The sequence below is a fragment of the Numida meleagris genome, chromosome 2 (assembly GCF_002078875.1).
Source record: "Numida meleagris isolate 19003 breed g44 Domestic line chromosome 2, NumMel1.0, whole genome shotgun sequence".
NCBI lineage: Eukaryota > Metazoa > Chordata > Aves > Galliformes > Numididae > Numida > Numida meleagris.
In genome coordinates this window covers 42,115,609-42,136,585 of record NC_034410.1, presented here as the reverse complement: position 1 = coordinate 42,136,585, position 20,977 = coordinate 42,115,609, and the positions used below count along the sequence as shown (strand labels likewise).

Below are 20,977 nucleotides of genomic sequence, written 5' to 3'. Positions count from 1 at the left end.
ATTGGGCCAGTGTAGGGGAACTGTTAGGTCAGGGCTTGAACTGGTGATTGAGCACCTGGTGAGGAAGTGTGGCTGGTCCAGGGAGCACGGGCAAATTGTTTGCACCTGTGACCAGAATGGTGGATCTAGGGTGGAACCGTCCTGGGCTTGTGTAAGGGCCAGCCACTGGAGGGAGAGCATCTCTTGGACCTAGGCTGCTTTCTGAGAAGGAGTGCTGCGTAGCCAGAGATCCCCTTCATCAGTTAGGTAAATTTGACTCTTTCTGTATAATTGGTTTACCCACAAATATTTTACTTGGTTATCACCAAGAACCTGTCAGAAGAAATTTTGCTGCTTTACAAGTAGAATAGCCAGGCAACACCATGGTTGGGTCTGGGGAGTTTGGATGAGGAGGTGAGAGCAGGTGACAGGTTGATGCAGTGCTTCACAGTGGTGAGGAGGAGCGAGCTGAGCCTAGAGAAATACAAGCTTAAATTGTTGGTTAGGGGCATGATGTAGAGCTTTCTGAGCAAAAAGACTTGGATGGAACTTGAGGGAGCAAGAGGCAGGGGAGGTTTTCATTTTTCAAAACCAATCTACCAGTATCACCCTCCACCTCTAAAGAAGCTGAGAAGTGTTGCTTTGGGAGACTAAACTGGGTGGGGAAGCTCTTCAGGCCAGCAGCTGCTTGAACAAGGGAATTTGGTAGGCGACTGGTGGTCCAAACAAAGGTCTCCCCTTCTCTCAGTCTCAATCTCTGGCCTTCATTCAGGCTGAGACTGAGTGAAGAGCAGAAAAGAGACAGGGTAGGCAGAAATTGTAGACAACTGTGTAGGAAGGATGAACAAAATAACAGTGTGTAGCTGTGCTGTGATTTGGAATAAGACCTGAAATTTCTGTTTCTCCAATTGCTGCATATCTGTTATTTATAGAAGTGCTCCCAATACAAAAAAAAAAAAAAAAAAGCTAACCAAGTGCTGGCCTCCCATCACCTTTGCTACACTCTTTGGCACAAGAACTTTTGCACTTAGTATATTTGCTACAAAAATCTGACTGTTGTGTGCCCATGCTGGTAACCATAGTCACATAGTAATCTGTTATCTCATATGAAAAGACTGCAAGCAGGTGAGCAAAGCTCCTTTATACAGAGATGATTGCCACAGACTGTATTTCCTCACAGCATCTACTTTGCTGTGGCCTACATCTGAGGGAAGCCTACTGCTGCTGTCACATTGCACTTTAGTTTGAATGGCAGATGTCTATGCAATAAAAAAACCCTTCATCTTATTGATGTCTGTGAGACACTTGTTTGCTGGAATGGATTGACTGCTTATGGTTTGCTTTGTGAATAAACATGACATACTTCATGCAGCTCTCCCTTTTAAGAAGCAAAGCAGTTGAAGATCAGGAGATGCCAGAGCATAATATGTTTTGTGTACTTGACCAAACCTTCTAGACTGTGTGTGTCACAACACTTAGGAAGTTATCATGTGCCTTTTTTTTTTTCCCTGTGATAGTTCTGCAGCAGAAGGGCCTTTGCAGTTTCAGGTGGCAATTTTATTGCTTGTTTTGAGAGTATATGAGTCTGTAGATGACACACTCTGTAGCTTTCCTGCTCCAAATACTGCAAAATCACGTGGCTACAGGGACTCCGCTACCCTTTGAAGAAAATAGTGTCTTTATGTTGACAGTAGGTTTTAAAGCAGGCAAATTTTGGACTGGAATTTCTTCCTTTTCCAGTGACCTAATTGCTGAAAGGATGCGTAGAACAACTGCTTCAGTGCAGCTCTGTCACTTTTAGGAGCGCATTTGGTTTTGTGGGTTGTCTTTTCTTTTTTTCAGACACTAAATTATATAAAGTTGTTTTTTAAATATTTATCTGGATGCTTCACCGTTCAAGTGTTATCCATGATTTAATTTATTATACCTCTCCTCAGGTGGAAAAATATACTGAACTGTAAAGATTTATGTTCCAATCTGGTAATGCAATTTACAGTGTTTTAAAAGATCTAGAATTAGGTGAAAAATCAATTCCTTTTACAATCAAGGGAAATAAAAAGAATGAAGTACTTGCTAGTGCAAGCTGTGTGTAATTGTGATGGAAGATTCACAGCTCTTCAGCCTTTGGGTATCATTAGAGAGAGTCTTAGGGATCAGGGGAAACTACATACCTGTATTGCATATCTTTCAATCTAGGAATGCTAACAAAAAGAAAAAAGACAAAATTACTTTGATCTGACTGAAGAACAGTTACTGAAATTCTTTTCTGTCACTCGTAATTTTTTTTCCACGTACATGGTGAAGACTTAGCTGTAAGGATCTGATCTGTTTGCTCAGTGTGTAGCAGCCATGCTAGGAATACCCTTCTCATATGAGCTGCAAGAATGCTTTGGTAAATGAGAGAAGGCTCTGGCTTAGAACCACTAGAGTCCTGCAGAAACACTGTGGAAATGAAACTCTATAGCCATAAAATGATTTAAACTGAGCAAATAGTTTTGAATGGATACTTTATGTAATGAATTTTTGCAATCACTCTCCCTGTGACTGCAGAATGTCCATGAAGAAGGTGGTAATGTTCTCAATGTATTTGCTGTTTAATTGAATTTAAGTAACAAGCAACATTATTTAATAAATATTGATTTCCATCTTTATTGCATGCTTGTGACCAACCAGTGAGTGATGTTTCTTCTTTCTGATTTGACCTTATATGACCAAAGTCTCATGGAAAGAGGATTTTGCCTTTTAATAAATCAGGCATTCTGTATGCTATTTAAGTTCAATCACTTGCTGCTCTGAAGGGAGCTGCAGGGGGAGGATAGGCAAGCCTGGTACAATTATGAACTGTAGTAATCATCACCCTTTTTGGAGCAGGCTGCAGACTTTGGTCAGGGAAGCTTACTGGACAGAGTTGATTCAGTAATCTGGATCTATATTCTTTTTCTTCTTGCTTGCTGAATGAGCCCTGTTTCCACTCAAACTATTCTTGTTGGAGGCAGAGAACTTTATTGCTACACTGCGTGTCCACTGCAGTCTTACCTGTTGAAGTCTCATCCTGGAGCAGCATTCAGCTGTCTGAGCTGGCAGTGTGTGTGACGTTGTATTGTTGCCAAAAAAGATTGGGAAGCTGTCCAGTGTGGAGATGGGACAGAAGGGCGAGATAAGTTTGGCAGAGAAAAGCAAATAAAAAGGGAAAGTCGTAAGTATGCTGCTTCTAAAAGAGAAGTGCTGCTTGCTGTGTTGTTTTTGTGGCTTTTCTTTTTTTCTGAAGGAGACTACTGGGTTCTGTCTTTTCAAGAGACTCAGTCTTGCAGCATGTTAAATGTTTGGAAATCCCACTAAGAGGATGCTGAGGGGCAGGAACACCTTTCCATCTTCATATTTGATCTTCATAAAGGTCCAAGTCCTTTTCTGCCTTTTGGCTTTTGTCACTCACTTTGACTCTGCTATAGCCACAGTACCAATAATTGTCCCTCTAAACACCCTAATAGTGCCCTTATCAGATCTAAGCTTGTGGCTTTGAGTGTGTCAGGATTTTGGCAGGGATCAGTCTTACTGTGGGTTGGGTGTGGGACTGGTCAGAAGCAAACCTCACTGCCATTTGGAAAGGGAAGCAGTTGGTCTGGTTTGATTATCACAAGATAGGTCATAGGTTGTGCCATATGCTTTTCTTCTGACTGAAGAAAACTGTGTCATTACTACTACTGTGTTAGTAGTAAAGGACAAAAGAAGCATCCTACGTTTTATGTTTAGGCCAAAACATTGGCTGCTGGAAAAAGAACAGGCCACTGGTTTTGCAGGAGCTCTGTCCAGTCTCAGCAGCTGAGCCCTTTGGCTACCCTGTAATACTTTGCTCTGAAGACATGAGTAGGGTGAATATTTTTCTTTAAGATGAAAAGAAGAAAAGGGCTTTAGTGTTAACTTCTACTATTTGAAAAGATTGGCTTTTTTTTTTTTCTTCCAAATAACTGGTAATTACGTGGGGGTTGTCTTTGAGGCTTGCAGGTAGCAGGTTGGTCAGTGAGCTTTTTTGCTCTGTGTTTTGGCTTGGAACTGGTGAACTAAGAGCCAGTGCAGTGATCTGTACCTAAAGAATTTGTTGATCTGAGGTGGAGGGGTGTAGGAAATCCCAAAGGTGGTTGTTAGGATAAGTGCAAACTTCATGAAGGGCAAAGTGCTATGGCAGAAGAAAGTACTCTGGAATTTGCCGATCAACTGAGCATATTTTCCCTTATTTTAAAATGTAGTTTGTAGAATGGATCATTAAGGGAGAGGGCTAACCAGAGGTGCTGCTTTCTCCCTCTGGGTCACCAACAGATCCCCCTACTCACAGGTGTGACACTAATGATTTGTACGTTTGTGGTCTTGCTTATCTGAGCAATAGTGGAAATTAACTGGATGGTCATAAGCGAGTGCTGATAGTTTTAGAGTGCAGCAGTCCTTCTATTTGCCAAACCCTTTCCACCATGAATTGCATTACCCAAATGCTTCAGTTCAGATAGTCGTAGCAGTATATCAAGCCAAACTTAATTATTTAAGGGATTCATCTGTTTCTGTGTGGTTTGACCTTGGATAACAGCTCTGTATGGTGAGACATTCTTACAGAGGAGAGAGGGAAAGGAAAATGAAATGGAAAGCTGATGACTAGAAAGTGTATTGTGGGGAGAGACTAGGATTGTGTAAAAATGCATAGCAGTGAGGAAGCCAGAAATGGCTTCCAACAGTGCCAAACGAGGACAGAAGCAGGACTGGTCCAAGCTCATCAAGAAGAAAGGGGAAAGGTGAGAAACTGGGTGGACTTCAAATTATTATTTGAAGATGTGAGGTGTTTGGAGGTGCTGCTTGGTGTTCTGCATGGAGTAGTTTCAATCAATTTATGCTTTGAACAGCCTCTTAGAACAAAATGTATTACACTTTTAAATATGAGCATGTGCTCAGTGTCTCCTGATGGCAGGTCTTGATCTTGCTGATGTGTGGTGGTGAGTACTTGCCAGTTTAGTACCGGGTGGAATAAGTTCAGACAAGTGACTAAGCCAGGCTAGATCGAAACGATTTCTCTTTTTCCCCAAGCCTGTGGTTTTGTTCTCATGTTAGCTAATTAGCTGCCAGTTTTTAGTTAAGTAATATAGTTTTACACACTGTATGGTATTTGTATTCACTATTGCGCTTTTGTATTGTGAATGAAAATGTCACCAGAATGAAAGAATAGGGCTTGAGCCTGTGAGTGTCTGAGGAGCAATAAGAAAGGTTCCTTACCTTTATGTCATTGTAGATGGAGGATTGGCATTTTCTGAAGCAAACTGCAAATCCAGTGGTTTAAATATGATTGGTTTTTTTCATAGCCAAAATTTAAATGGCTGAGTACTGGGTAGGAAGTGGACTGATATTTGGCAAGATACTTTTGAGTTTTCATGCATTCAAATTAAAAAGTTGTGTGTCGTTTTGTCCTTTGTTAGACCAAACTTAGCATAAACAGAAATATGATTTTTTTACTTAAATGCTTTGTCAAAACCTGCTTTTCCTTTTTGGAGGGTGGGAAACTGCCATGTGGCCTTTTATATTGTTCTAAGTATAGAATTAATTCTTAGGTTTTAATACGGAAAATTAAGTTTTAAGGGCTTGGATCTTTTATCTCATCGTTAGGGGAAGTTGGTAGCTATTGTTTAAAAAGAATACAAAACAAAGATTTCAAAGATAAGAATAGTGGTGATAAAGCTAGAAAAAATATGGCTTCTACTCTGAGCTGAATTTTTGGTTATTGCTTTTTACCACTGAGGAAAGGCAAGGCTAGCATCTATCATAGAGGCAGGCTGCAGCAAACTGAAAAATTTACAACCTGTTTAGCAATTAAAAAAGCCACAACGTTATTAACAAAAGTAAGAGCCCTTATTAGAGTCTGTATCAATCTGTTTGTTTCCAGACTTCTCTTTTCCTAAACAATTCTGTGTAATGGGCAAATTTGAAGTGTTTTCATTTTACGTGTGAGGCAGAAGCTAAAGCAGTAATTTTTCTAACCAACTGCTAAGTTTCACTGCAGTAAGAAATACTCGTGTAAAGGGCAGCAGGTAGATAAGCTGAGGAAACAAGAAAGATTAATATCTTTAAAACTGCACAACAATTTAAATTAAGGCTTTAATTTTAAAATATTACGTAGGGAAATGATAATTCATTTCAAACAATTGGAATGTAGAAGCAAGTTTAAATATTTCTCAGAGTAGCAAAATTCTGAGCGGGGGGAGATCTCCAGATAACACATCTGAGTTCAAATGCGTTCACTGACTCAAAGGAGTTACTCACGAATTCAATAATACCAAGGAGTAACAGATGAGGTTTTAAAGCTCTCCTTATCATCACTGTATTCTACTAATCCACCTTTCTACTCAGAAATGTCATTATATCAGCCCAGGCTAAACTCAGTGTAATTTGTTTTTCCTTTCTTGAGTGTCCCTTGTAGGAATGCATGTGAAGTACTTCACCCCCATAAAAGATGTTTGTCTCTGTATTAATAGTTACTCCGTAGGCAGTGTGTAAATTAAATGTTCAAGAGCTTGCAGTTTTGTTTGTGGGGTGTGACCAGCTGAAGTTGTCATATATTGCAAAAGGCTTCCTGTAAAACCACTTAGGGATGCAGCTGTTTAGGTGCAGCAGATATATGCTGTTTGTTTTAGGTAATTATAGTCTTCTAAAACTTGACTTCTTGTCCTAACACGCAGAAAATAGCAATGATCTTCTTACTTCTTTGCCCCAAATTGCTTTATCTGAGTTAACCAGACATTCTTTTGAAACATATCAGATAAGTCAGACTAGGAATCACAAAATTAAGGAATGGCTTGGGTTGGAAGGGACCTTAAAGCCCACCCAGTGCCAACCCCCTGCCATGAGCAGGGCTGTCACCCATTGGATCCGGCTGCCCAGGGCCCCATCCAACCCAGCCTTGAGTGCCTCCAGGGATGGGGCATCCACAGCTTCTCTGGGCAGCTGTGCCAGGGCCTCACTGCCCCCTGAGTAAAGAATTTCTCCCTAACACCTAACCTAAATTTCCTCTCTTTCAGATTAAAACCATTCCCCCTTGTCCTATCACTATCAAACCATGCAAGAAGTTACCTCCCTTCCTGTTTATGGGCTCACTTGAAGTACAGGAAGGCTGCAGTGAGGTCTCCCCAGAGCCTTCTCCAAATTGAACAAGCCCGACTCCCTCAGCCTTTCTTTGTTGAGAGGTGTTCTAGCCCTCTCATCATCTTTGTGGCCCTCCTGTGGACCTGCTCCCACAGCTCCACACCCTTCTTGTGCTGGGGGCCCCAGATCTGGACACAGTACTTTAGATGAGACCTCATGAGAACAGAGTAGAGGGGGAATGGAGTCACAGGGAGTCCTGGAAGGATCTGAACGCAAGATTTATTCAGTATTAAGAGAAGTATTTAAAGGGAGGTGGTCTTAGTGCTGCCATTAGTTGCCTTATAGGAGAGCATAGTGAAGATGGAGTCAGATTTTTTTTGGAGATACTCACAACTCACCTTGACAAGGCCTTGAGCAGCCTACTCTGACTAGACCTGCTTTGATCTAGGGGTTGGAGAAGAGACCTAAATTACTTTTATGAGACAATTTACCTCCATTACCTTTATTAAAGACCCAGTGCAATTTGACTTCAGCAATGCAGTGTCTTGTCAGTGTCAGTGGCTGAGGAATTCTAAGAGCTCCTTTGGGGCATCATTGTTGAACATGACGTAGTTACATAGAAGCTGCTCTGAAATTTTTCTTAGAACTATCTCGCTTGAAAGCGTAATCTTGACAAAAGCATAAAGTGGAAAAGATGGAAGTACTTACAATAGATGGAAAAAACATAGCTTCTCAGAAGCAGAAAAAGAAGGGGAATGGAAAAGGCAAGCTCAAAGTCCATATTTGAAGATGCAACTAGGTAAGAAATACTGCTGTAATCATTTGACTGAACCACGTTTCTTAACGTGTTGCAAAATGCTCCCTTTTCTGAAAGAGGGAAAATTTATATCCTGAAAGAAGAGTAACTCAGCTAGGAAACTTATTTTTGTGCTAGGCTTTCTGTCTTGTGCTAAGAATCTCATAAAAACGGTTGAAATTTTCTCCAGTAAGTATTAAATCTTTGTCCTTTCTATTTCTACCTTCAGTTAAGTGAATGCTTAAGATGTCTCTATTTATGTGCTTCATTTAATAGCATATTACACAAGTGAATCATTTGAACTCTTCAGTGAAATACAGAAACCATTTTTATGTAACATATCAGCAAATTAACATCTTGCTTTGATGTATTACTGTAACTTAATATTCCAGCTCAGTGTTCATTGATGTATTTACTCCAGAGTCAGAGCAATTTAGGACACTAAATGATGTGACTGTGTATTCAGTCTCATTACAGGCTTAGTGAAACTGCAGTCAAGCACCTGGTTATTGTATAACACAATTTTTGCAGAGGGCAGAATTTGCAGGTAACATTTGAATCTAGGCTCCACAGCATAAAGAATGTTATACATCATTCACCAGAGCAGATCTGAATTGCTATAATGTTTGTAATTGGCAGGCAGTGCTTGTGACTGAAATGTCAAGAAGCTCTAAAAAGGGCATATATTTTCAGAATGTTTTAGAGATGTTTAGTATATCTTTCTATAGGTACCCAGGGCTGGATTTGATTATGCAGATCTACATGAAAAAGTATTTATAGATCTGTCACTGAGATTATACCTTTGATATTGTGAGGATGTGCATTTATTGTGAGCTGTGTTCTCATAGCTTTATGTGTGTGTGTTTGTTCTTCTCCCCTCCAAGCACTTCTACCTGTGGGGACTGCAGACCACATAGAACAAAATAAAAAACAAGTCTTCTACCACTAAAGAGGAACAGAAATTATTATCTTAGGTTTGTATTCACAAAAGCCTTTTTAACTGGATTCCCCTGACACTTGTGCAGATTGAAGCATGTTCGCACATTAGACAAGTACTTATATGAAATTATGATGACACATTTTTAAGAAAGTTATGAAGAAAATCTCTCTTACTATTGGACCTATTGCACTGGATTAAAGCAGATCAGGGATAAGACATGAATGAACACAGTGGCCATCTTAAATATCTTGTGTATTTGGAGTATTCAATGAATAATCTTGGCATCACCTGTTGGTATCATTTGTTGCTTTAGTTACTGTCATCCTGCACATTTTGATTCTAAAAATGTATAGATGCAGAGTATTATGTCTATCTCTGAAGTTAAAATCTAGATAGAAATACTTGGCTAGGGAATAGATTATTTTGTGCTCTGAACAATGATCAAATGGTAGTGTTCCCATCTTTGTTTTCTTTAATTTTTGGCAGCTTGTGTGGCTGCTTGGAACCCAGTTTAGTTAGTGCCAGCCCTTTTTGGCTTTGTAGGATATCTTCTGGGGCTTCTGCATGGGCTCCTGCTCTTCTGTACTGTTTGGAAATGTCAGTCTCTCCATCAGCATCAGGAATCTGTGCAGGCTTGTTTTGATATTTGTCTCTTGGTGATGAAGCCAAGAATGGCAGCTACAACCAGATGTTGCAGTTTGGCTTCACACCCATATTTTTACCAGAACTCTAAGCATTACTTTTGAGTGAAGTTCTGACAGCAATCTTACTTACCCTTATAAAACTTCCAGTGTTGCCTCAAACAAACCAGAAATTTGGACGTCTACCTAAGCTACATTCAAGTAAAATGCTTGTTTTCTTTCCTCTGTGCTTCACTTACACTGCTTCAAATTATCAAATATCAAATATTGTCTTATAGAATCACAGAATGGCTTGGGTTGGAAGGGACCTCAAAGATCATCCACTTCCAACTCTCCTGCCATGGGTAGGGTTGCCAACTACTAAATCAGTCTGCCTGGGGCCCCATTCAACCTGATTTTGAATGCCTCCAGGGATGGGGCACCCACAGCTTCTCGGGGCAGCTGTGCCAATGCCTCACTGCCTTCTGAGTAAAGAATTTCTTCCTAAAATTTAACCTAAACCTCCTCTCTTGCAGTTTAAATCCAGTCCACCTTGTGCTATCATTATCTACCTGCATAAAAAAATCAGTTCCCCTCCTGCCTGTAAGCTCCTCTTCTGAGGTCTTCCACCACAATTTGAAAATAGACTGCTGTACATCATGGTGACCCTGCTTTGCTATTCCTTCTCTATGTAATCTCCTTGATGCTAAGCATCTGTTTTACAATAAAGAGAGTGTTTTATACATTTCTGTTTGAAGAGCAATCATAATTATGCTTTCTGTATAGAAAACTCTAGGTTTTATATTTTGTCTGATAATGTAGCATTCATGCTCATGTCATGTTCTGCTCTCAGTTTCTGAGAATGTTTTCATTGTGAAATGTTTATTTACCATTGATTCATTCTGTCTAAGAGCAAAGGATCTGGTGGAATTAGTGTCAAGTGTGGCAAGTAAAATCATTGTAGCAAAATTGAAACATATAGGGAATAATACTTTTGAACTAAACTTCTGTACACTTTGAGGTCTGTTATTACCCTGATAGCACAGTAGAAAGTGATTTGCAGGTCTTAAATAGTATGCATTTTCTCTTTTCAAGGTACTTTGTTTAGACCCAGAAAAAAAAACTCCATAAATGCAATTCTCATCGAGTATGGGCTTAAATTATAGAGCAGAGCCCAACAGATCAGCAACACAAGTAAAATTTTACTTCTTCCCTTATGAAGAAAGGTAACCTCAGTGGGCTTTATCAGTGTTGGATCCTCTTGCCTCATTTTCTCTCTTGTACTTGATACAAAAGAATGTTATGAAGAACTGAGGACTGATGAATGAAATTTCCTATGATCGTATAATCTGCAGTGGCAGATGAATTTCAATGAAGCAGTTGAGAGTGAGTGGAGAAGAGAATTATTGGCTTTACGGGTTTGGAGAGAGAACCCAGGAATGTCTCTTTAAATTTGAGATTCATACAGCACCATGTCTGAACAAACATGACCAAAGCTCTTGCATTTATGAAGTGGTCACATCCAGCTAAGACTTCAAGAGCAGCCTCTTGCATCTCTTCTCACTGAAGTGCTGTCACTGCTGGAATATTTGCATTGTTTATTCTTTGTCATTTTAACAAACCACTCAATGTAGCAGTAAGTTCACTTTATTGCACTCTGTATAAGTTTGTTGTTTAAGGACAGGTGGATGTGGTAGCCCCATGCAATGTGTGCTCAGAATTTAGGGATAATGCTCACTTAATGTGAACTTCATGAAATGCTCTCTTATCAAGTAGTAATGTAAAGATCAGCAGTTCTTTTGCTCTTCTTTGAGCATGATGGTTGGCAGACGGACTTCTGTTGGTACTAATAGTATGAGTTCTTATTGCATTTTCTTTATTGCGTGCATTATTTAAGAATTGAAACCCATTTCCTCCATCTCCAAACTCATGAATAGCCAGAAAATCTGAATTGTTTTACCCTTTTGGTGTTAGTAGCTCTGTTATAACATTCCAGCAAAGCTGTGGTGCTCCCAGGACCCAGGTGGTCAGGTACTGTGAGAATCTGTGCCATCTCACTGCACCAGGACCTAGCTTAGGTAGCAGAGAAGCAGTGAGGCACCAGCACCAGTGGTGCCCTGGCACTGATAGAAGTTTGAGCTGATGACATGCTGCAGTTCTTTCATAAATCAATTTGATTCTCAAAACAGCGCTCGGTTTCTTCAGAGACTGAGTCTATCTCAGTATGGTGGTACCGTGATTGTGAAGCGCTCATACTAGGGATGAAGATACAGTTGCATGGAGGAAAACTTGTGTAGAAATTAATCTAGGAAAGACATGAGCACTTCCAGAATAAATACAATTTGGTTGGCAGAGCTCCTTCTCCTTTAGGATTTTCTAGTGCCCACAGCTGGAGCTGCAGTGTGACCATATCCCTGCCTGTTAGCAGAGACAGCAGTGATGAGTGCTTGGCCTAAGTCATGCAGTGACTCTTCAAGCACTTGAACACCGATTGCTATATGAAAACACAAAGTACCTAAATAACAGGAAAGTGGAAAAGGCTTACTCCAGTGACTCCAAATTGTGATGAGCTTGGGCTGCTGCTGCAACTCCTTGCAGCAGTATCAGTTGTTGCCTTTCTTCTGCTCCTGTCCTGACACACAGAGCAGCTCAGCTTTAAAGCTCTGCCTTGGTTTTAGGCTCAGCGTGGCCTGTAGAATACTCCTCTGTAGTGGCTGAATTCAGTTTCTTTCTGCTAAGAATTCCTGAGCTTACTTGTGGTAAGTATACCTTCTGTTTGCATTACGAACGCAGAAATTCAATGGAGAATGGGAAGTTCTTCACTGTTGCTTGTTATGTTCCAATTTTGGATTAGCAGCAGTAAGCTGCTTCTCTTCTAGGATCATTTTTATCCTGCAGAAAAAAACATTAAGGCCATCTGTAGAGGAAAATGAGCAGTTTGCAATATGTTACATCTGTAAATGGGTAAACTCTTCCAAACATTATATGTGTTTGTATACATACTTCAGTGTAATTGAGTCTAACTGCAGTACACAACTTGCTGTTGCAGCTCCCTGAAGCTCGTAGCCCATGTGCTTTTGCAGCAGGGATAGCAAGTAATTATCATTTCAAATATATTTTGTGTATGCTCAGAAGATAATGGAAGGATTAACATAGTAAAGTATTAATCTTGCATGTTGTTCAGATTGGCTAATTTTACTGAACATTTATTTTCGCTTGAATATGTTCTGAAGGCTGTCAACTGGGATTGATAGCAGAATTATAACTGCTATACCTTGGAGTGCTGGTTTTATTTTTCTTCCGGATTTATCTTTCTCTGAAAGTATCGTGGAATATCAGTTAGCTTTGTTATGTAAGATTCTCAAAAAGTAACTATACTGCTAGGTTTCAGAGCTTTCAAGACAAACACTGTGTTTTTTAATTTGTTTTTAATACCTAATTTAGGGAGCTAATTTCACAACAGTAAACATAGATCCTCAGAACAGCAAAACTTCTGGCTTTTTTTTGGCCCGTGTTTCATTTGAGGTATCGCTCAGTACAAGCAGTAAACTGGCAAAACCAAGAAAACTGGAATAGCTTCTAGAGATGAGCAGTTTCAAATCTGTACCATCTGCTGGGACAGCTTTAAAGCAGCTGATCAGAGAGACTCAGTAACGTTTTTGTGATTTTACTATGCTTGCATGCAACATTCACAAACCACATGTGCAACCTAGATCCGGTGGCTTGCATATAAGAGGATAACTTTTTTTGTGAAACTCCTCAGTGTGGTATTTTAATTGGATCCAGTGGCCCAGATTTTCTCTATGTATCAAGGTTAATGTCCCCGTGCTTTCAGTGACCTGGGCTTCAGGCACCACTGCAGCAGTAATACTCCCTGGACCCAGTGGCTGAGCTAATGAATGAATCAGTTACTTGGCAGCCTGAATTTTACTGGGATTTCATGTTACTCACTCCTGCCTGTGAATCCTCAGCTTGTTGTGACTTTGTTGACATTTTTCCTTAGGAAGAGTAGCCCAGGCACCACTTAATGCTTTTTTTTGGCAGTATTGAGTTTTGAGTGAAAGATTTGGACAGGTGTTTTTAAGGAAACAGCACTAAGGGAAAGAGGACGACTCAGGGGCTAGCTGTTACAGCGTGTCAGGATGCTGATGAGTCTGTCTTACACACTGTTCCCAACGGACCGCCTTCTGGTATGACATTAAGACACGCCACTGTATTAGAAAGTATCATTTTTATGAGCAAAACAGAAGCCTTGCATGAGCTGGCCTTTCCTCAGGAGACGCAAACGCCTTGCAACTGAAGTAAATCCAGTAAATGTAATTAAAGCTGGCTTTTGTTGATTCTCTGCCAACTTCCTAGAGAAGTTATTTTGTTCTCTTATCTCTTCAGTCTCCTGTCTTTTGTGTTAATGACCTTTCTCCTGCACATTACAATGGAGGGATGACAGTGAGAACATTGAGATTACTTTAGCTATGTTGTAAAGGAACAAGAGAGAATCTTAGATTAATCTTAATAACATACATATGTTTTAGCTGCTGATCCTGATAGATCTTTTGCATTGCACCATGTAAATTTAACTTCACTGGGATCTACTGAAGAGCAAGCAGAAATGAACATGTTGGAGTATCTCCCAGTGCTCCAGGAATTGTGGGGTTTTGCCTTCCTTTACTGAAGTCATTTGTATAGGTGCAGCACACTTCTGTACATTGTTCTGTCATACATTAGATGTCTTAATTTCTTTTCTGTGACTCTCCATTATCCCTTATAATTGAACCAACTGGTTCTATGGTAATGAGTCCTTTTGAACTGTCAGTGTTTGTATATTTCCATTTGCACTGCTGGCACATCATTCTGAACCTTCCCCTCTTCTGTCCAAGTAAATTACTTACACTATCAGATCTGTCTCATTGTTTGCAATATCACTGCAGTGGATTTTCCAGGTACTCCTTGCTTACTGAGTTTATCATTATTGCCCATTTTGCAAAGAGATCTTTCAAACTTTGATAGCTGTAACGTTAATCCTAATTAATTGTTGTATGAGTCAGAATTAAAAGGAGGGAGAAAAAAATCCTGCTTTTAATTGCACAAACTACCCTGTGGAGGGTCTAGCTAACCTGTTGGCTTTTCATTATACAGTAATTTATATTCAAATTAATTTTAACAGCCAGCATTTTGTCTGTATTAGCTGTGATCATTTGAACTGTAGCAATTTATATGGTAGTTGATGCTGATGAGAATTAGGTTTTAATACTGACAGGAGAAGAGTCTTGTAATGAGATATGTGGTTGATAAACTGGAGTCTGAGAGTGTGTCCAAAGATAAGTAGTTGAATTTTCATGTTTTAGATAGTTCTGAATGATAGTGAGAAGTTTCCAGAGATGCACAGAGAAAGGCCAGGAGGTAATGGTCACTGCTGCAACAAGGGAATTTTCATTAGCCATAAGGGAAAAATACTCCATTGTAAGATCCGTCAAAAAATGTAATGGGTTACAGAAACCCCTTTGCTGTGGGGAAAAAGTGTTGCTGTACAGAGAGAACATAGGGCAATGAACACTATTGTTGATTCCTGGTTTACAGTCAGTGATAAAATATTCACAATAAAGATGGATTTCCTTTCTATGCTATTGCTCTGGGCTTTTTCTTACCTATCTTCAGCCCTGGGCCAAGCCAGGATTCCTAGCAAGTTCTTGGGTAAACGCATGGAACATTATTTAACCAATTTGCTGAATCAAGGCTTTATGATCAATGTGAGTTCTCATCTTTGCTCATTTGCAGAAAGCTTATTCTCCAACCACACAGATAACTAAAAAGGAGTGGGCTTTGGTTCTCACAATTAAGGAAGCCTTGGTACCAGCATAGTAGTTCAGTGAGACTGGGAATACCCAATCACATAAATTTTCTTAAAGAAAAATGATTGCTGATGTCTGTTGGTATCATTCCCTGGAGGGAACAATAATCTCTGTTCTGCTGAAGCTGAACATGAAAATAATCATAGGGAACTTGTAAAAGCTTTTCTACCTGAAGACCCATTATAATGTCATCCTTTTCTATAAATCTTGCTGATATTCTATTTTGTGTATCCTGGTCTTGCATTGCAATGGAAGGTATCATGGAAGCACACAAAATCTTCAAAGCTTGAGGAATGTGTTTGAAGCCAGTGAGTGTGTTTAGTGTGAGCGTGGGTCAGGCCCCAAGAGGCAGTGCTGAAGTACTCAAACCTCCTGTGCCTAATGATCATTTTTCATTACCGTGTTATCAGTGATGAAGTACTCAGGGAAAAGGCAGGATCACTTGGGGAACTGTATTGCTAAAGCTGCTTTATTAAAATTACTGGGTTATTTTCTTGCTGACTCCATGGATCTCCTTGATCTTTTGATCTTCTGGGCTGCATTAAAAGAGGAGTGGTCAGCAGGGAGAGGGAGGTGGTGGTCCCCCTCTACTCGGCTCTCGTGAGGCCCCATCTGGAGTACTGTGTCCAGGCCTGGGGCCCCCAGCACAAGAAGGACGTGGAGCTCTTGGAACGAGTGCAGAGGAGGGCGACCAAGATGATCAGAGGGCTGGAGCACCTCTCCTATGAGGAAAGGTTGAGGGAACTGGGCTTGTTCAGTTTGGAGAAGAGAAGGCTCCGGGGAGACCTCATTGTGGTCTTCCAATACTTGAAGGGAGCGTATAAACAGGAGGGGGATCGATTGTTTGTGAGGGTGGATAGCGATAGGACAAGGGGGAATGGTTTTAAGCTGAGACAGGGGAGATTTAGGTTAGATATTAGGAGGAAGTTTTTCACACAGAGGGTGGTGACGCACTGGAACAGGTTGCCCAGGGAGGTTGTAGATGCCCCGTCCCTGGAGGCATTCAAGGCCAGACTGGACGTGGCTCTGGGCAGCCTGGTCTAGTGGTTGGCGACCCTGCACTTGGCAGGGGGGTTGAGACTCGATGATCTTTGAGGTCCTTTTCAACCCAGGCCATTCTATGATTCTATGATTCTATGATCTGTGCAGTCTACCACTGGCTATTGAGACTGTGTGGGAGTGAAATTTGGTTAGCATATAATAATGCACTGTTTTTCTGTTTTTGAGCAGAAATGAAAGGGAACGCACGTAGCAATGAACTGAAAACTTCAGTAGATTGTGACCAGATCCCTTTGTTTGCTTACTTTCGTAGCTGTGCTATTACTTTCCTCTCACAGATACAGCTCTTAATCAGTGAATATTATTAAAGCCCTGTGGACGTTCAAAGAATGAGAAGTTCATAATCAAGTGAAAAAGGAAGAGTTGCTAGCAAAGAAAATGGAATAATTTATTCCTTCTGTATGTAGTTAATTGAAAAGAGGGGAAAAAAATATTCTTACCCAATGTAACTTGTATCTGTTTACGTAAAATAATACTTTTTTTAGCCACTTTCAGTGGGCTCAATAGCTGTTTTCCTGGTCCTCAACTTCCTGGTAACATGACATCAGAGCAACAGCCCAAACTGGTGATTATATTAAGTGAATATAATGGGACAAAAGAATAAGACTATGGCTTGATCTTTTCCTTTGGTAAATTTAGAACTTGTAAAAGCTGAAGTAATAGTTGTAGTGATAAAAAGAAATATAATTTTATACTTAACTACCAGTCCACAAAAACAGTGTATAATTATTGTGGGAGGAAGAAAAATACGTATCTCCTCCTTGCTGCTACTTTTTTTCCTTCTCTTTAGCATTGAAGTAATATGTTTTAATTAAATCACCAACCTATTTCTGCACAAAAGATGACATTTCATTAATGATACAAGATGCGCATGAGACAGAATTAACCCAATTTTCAAATGGATTTCAGTTTGGAAAGGGCAACATGTAAAAATCTCTTGTAAACATGTGGGATGAGCTTGTTGAGCTTGTTAGCAGCTTTCTGAAGGAGATGGGATTGTAGTATAATGAATAATTAGTTAACAGTCCTTCCCCTCCACCTCAGCTTCTAACTGGTTTCTGTAATCTCAGATGATGGATACGCAAATTTCTGACGTTGTGTATCAAGAATATATTGTAAATAGAATGAAAACACAGATTTGTGATGATTGCTAGCAAAATACGTATAAATACATGTAGTTGACTCTGCAATTTTAAGCTAAATGTGATCCTGCAGTGGCTTTTTGAAGTTACCTCCTCTGTAATCTGTTCCCTTTTTGAAAAGAAAAAATAGGCTACAAAAAGGACACTGGTCTCCTAAGTATGGTTTCATCATTACATTTAGCAGCACTTTTTCCATACTCTTACTGTAATGCTTAGCAGCAGTATCACATCAGGTCCTTGTTGCATGCAGGACTTTGCTCCTCAACTTATGATTTTATCAGTAGTGCTGATAAGCTGGAGCCCAGTTCCCCTGTGCTTGCCATTGCTTTCAGGCTAGGACTGTGATCTTGCCATCAAAAAAGAGAATTGACTCAGCACAAGATGTTGTTCCCCACTCTGTAAAAGACTTCAGTGTTTGGTGGTGCTAGTCATCTAGTGTCAAGGGCCTTAGCTGAAAATGTATGAGAAGCGAAAGCATCGTGTAGGAGTGCGTGGTATAGAAGTTGGATATTCTGTTTGCGCTTAATAAAGCATCCTAATGCTGTTCCTGTTTCCACATTTGTTTAGGTTTGGTTTTTATTTCCTGGTGGCAAATCATGGGAATACAGTGCGGGTGGCAGCATTTACAGGTGATTGGGAAGGTCTGAAGTGAGCTGGTGTGATCCTAGGCTGTCAGGCACTATCATGGTGGTGCCTCACATTTCAAAAGCCAGTTTTACTCTAAGGAAATTTGCACGTAGGTCTTGAGTTGGAGAGAGTGGCTGGAGGCCATCCACTTGACTTCAAATCATACTGAACCAACACGTGTGTGTTGGGGGTGGGGTGGGGTGGAATTCACAACAGGATGTGGCTGTATGGTAAGGTCCTGGATAGATTTGAACAGTTTTGAAGAATTGTACCTAGTTATGTACCTTTCTCTCATCTGCAAGGAGAACAGATCATCTGTTCCATTGTTCAGACTTCATGAATTCAAATTTATTTGTATTTCTTAGATCTCCGTGCTGTATTGCAAAGTCTGCTTACTCTGAGCTTAGAAATGCTGTTCCAATTTTACCATTGTAATTCATAGGGAAAATTGATATTTTGAAGGTGATTTTGGTTTTTATTTCAAAATTGTCAATGTTAGAGTGGGAAAACTTAAATTTCATTTCCGAAACACCAGAAGTTATCTTTTATCAAAACAGTTCTCAAAAATCATTAACTTCTGAGAATTGAGGTGGTGGAAGAGACAGTGAGGAGCTTAGAAACAGACCACAAAAAACCAACTGCCTATGACCCAGTATCATAAATCTGCCCTCTGGAAAGGTGACATAAATTTTTTTGCTGCTCTTATGACTGGAGGAGGAAGAGGTGGGCTGAAGGTGCTAAGCCTTGTGTTGGCAAACAGATTTTTAGGGGTCGGATTGGGAAATTCGGAACGAGTAAATTGAAGTGTTCTTAAATGCCTTGTTGATGGGAAAAAATGATCGCGTAGTAATTTCTTGCTGTGTTAAAATTGCTTTTATTTTGTTGCTTCTGTTTGAGCAAAAGCTCAAGCTGCAAGATTTGTGGTGGTGCTGACATTTGTAATGAAATAATGGTCAGAGGTTGCCACTACTTCAGCCGTTTGTGTTCACATTAATAGAGGTTCTTGACCCAAAAGAGCAGACAGTGTATAGCAGCGAGATTTGCCACCATAAATACCCTGCCCTACTGCATGGACCATCAATCCCGACTACTTGCTTGAGTATGGGGGGAAGTAATGTTCAGCAGTAAGAGCAATAAGTGCAGAAATAGAGAATAAAATGTATCTTGATATGAAAGGGGCCTTCAAATGAATTTACACAAAGTTCGTATAAGGCGAAGTGTGTGCTTTTTAGATGGAGTATGAAGGAATAGAAACAGATCACTGGAGCGCTGAACAAATTTAATTAAGCCTTGGAATAAGGCATTCTCAGGAGAAATACAGAGTTACCACCATGTCTGCCCCTTTTGCCTGAGGAAATGTGGCACTGAGAGCAGGAACAGAGCTCTAAGCTGAGGTCACTGTTCACCCCCAAGAGTTCAGGGCCATGGTGGAAAGTTTCACTATGAATTTGGCTTATTTTGAAACATAAAGGATGATTTATGCCTTTCTTCCATAGATTTTTTTTTTCCCCATTGCTCAGGTTCTTATTCACAATGGCGTGTTCTCATAGGCTGTTGTCTTTGAATGTGTGCTGGCTTCTGCATGGACAAAAGGGTTGTACGGTGCCTGCGGTGTTCTTAATGGACCTTTTCTCTCCTTACAGGAAAAGGAATGAAGAAAATGAGCAACATCTATGAGTCAGCAGCCAATACCCTGGGAATCTTTAACAGCCCATGTCTGACGAAAGTGGAGCTGCGGGTTGCCTGCAAAGGCATATCAGACAGGGATGCCCTCTCAAAACCAGACCCTTGTGTCATCCTTAAAATGCAGTCACATGGTCAGTGGTTTGAGGTGAGTGTTTAATAGAATTTAAAAAGAAAAAAAAAATTTCTCGTGCTTTAGGATGACTTAATGAAACCAAGACAAAATTCAAGTATTCAAGCAATAGAGAGAAGAAGCAGTTGGAACCCTGTGGTGAAATTTTGTAAGATAGAAGGGAGACTTTCCATTAACTCTAACACTCTTTGAATCAGATTCTTAATGATACTTTGAACTTCTCTTTGGAGTCCCAATTAAAAATGAAGATGATTAAAGAATAAAGCATCATAAAACTTTTCCCTCTAGGCACTCTTGTTTCATAGAAGCTATATAATAGCAGAGATAATGATAGTGACCATTATAAAATGCTTTCCAATCTGAAGAAGTAAAGTGCTGTGGAAGGGAGGAGTATTTATTACTAGTTGGCAAGGAATTCAGTGGCAGTAGTTTGGCAAATCTTGAGCATTGAGGCTGGATCCACAGTTTAAGTTAGTGATATAAACTAATCCATCAATTTACATTGTATTGTAGATTGCACATTTGATTAGAAAAAATAACATGAAGTAGGATTTTAATCTTAAAAATTCGAATGATAAATAGAATGTCCTAGAAGCATGCTTATTGTTAATGAAGAGCACTGAACTGAGTGTTAGATTCTAAATGAAAACTTGGTGATTATTTTACTTAAAAGTTAAACTTGAGTGTCTGGTTAATAGCAAAAAGGCATAGCTGTTATGGGGAGCATGCATGAGAAAATCAGGCATATGTCAAATCCAGTTCTTCTCTTATTTTGAGTGAGTATTCATCCCTCAATCTTCAGTAGTTTCAACATTTAGAATAAGATGGCTGTGAGTAAAAAAGCTGTGAGTATATGCAGAAGGGAAAAGCCTAAATTTGTGGGTTTTTAATTTAGCCTTTTTAGCCACTCTGTCAGACTTCAGCAATCTTGTCCTACTTATTCCAACAGTATGGTTTTGCTCTGTAGATGTCTGAAATGTTTCCATTGTAGGGTCAGCCCCAGCAGAGGAAATTTCATTTTTTTTGCTTGTAGTCT

The 20,977-nt window shown here is 39.9% G+C and overlaps 1 protein-coding gene across 7 annotated transcripts in view; it reads left to right on the top strand.

Moving 5' to 3' along the window:
- The window catches only part of CPNE4 (copine 4), a 268,973-nt gene that overhangs the window by 74,070 nt on the left and 173,926 nt on the right, over positions 1-20,977 (top strand). For all 7 annotated transcript variants that reach the window (XM_021388897.1, XM_021388896.1, XM_021388898.1 and 4 more), the window contains one exon: positions 19,769-19,956. In XM_021388897.1, coding sequence (XP_021244572.1) covers positions 19,769-19,956 — 188 coding nt within the window. The remainder of the gene's footprint in view (positions 1-19,768; positions 19,957-20,977) is intronic.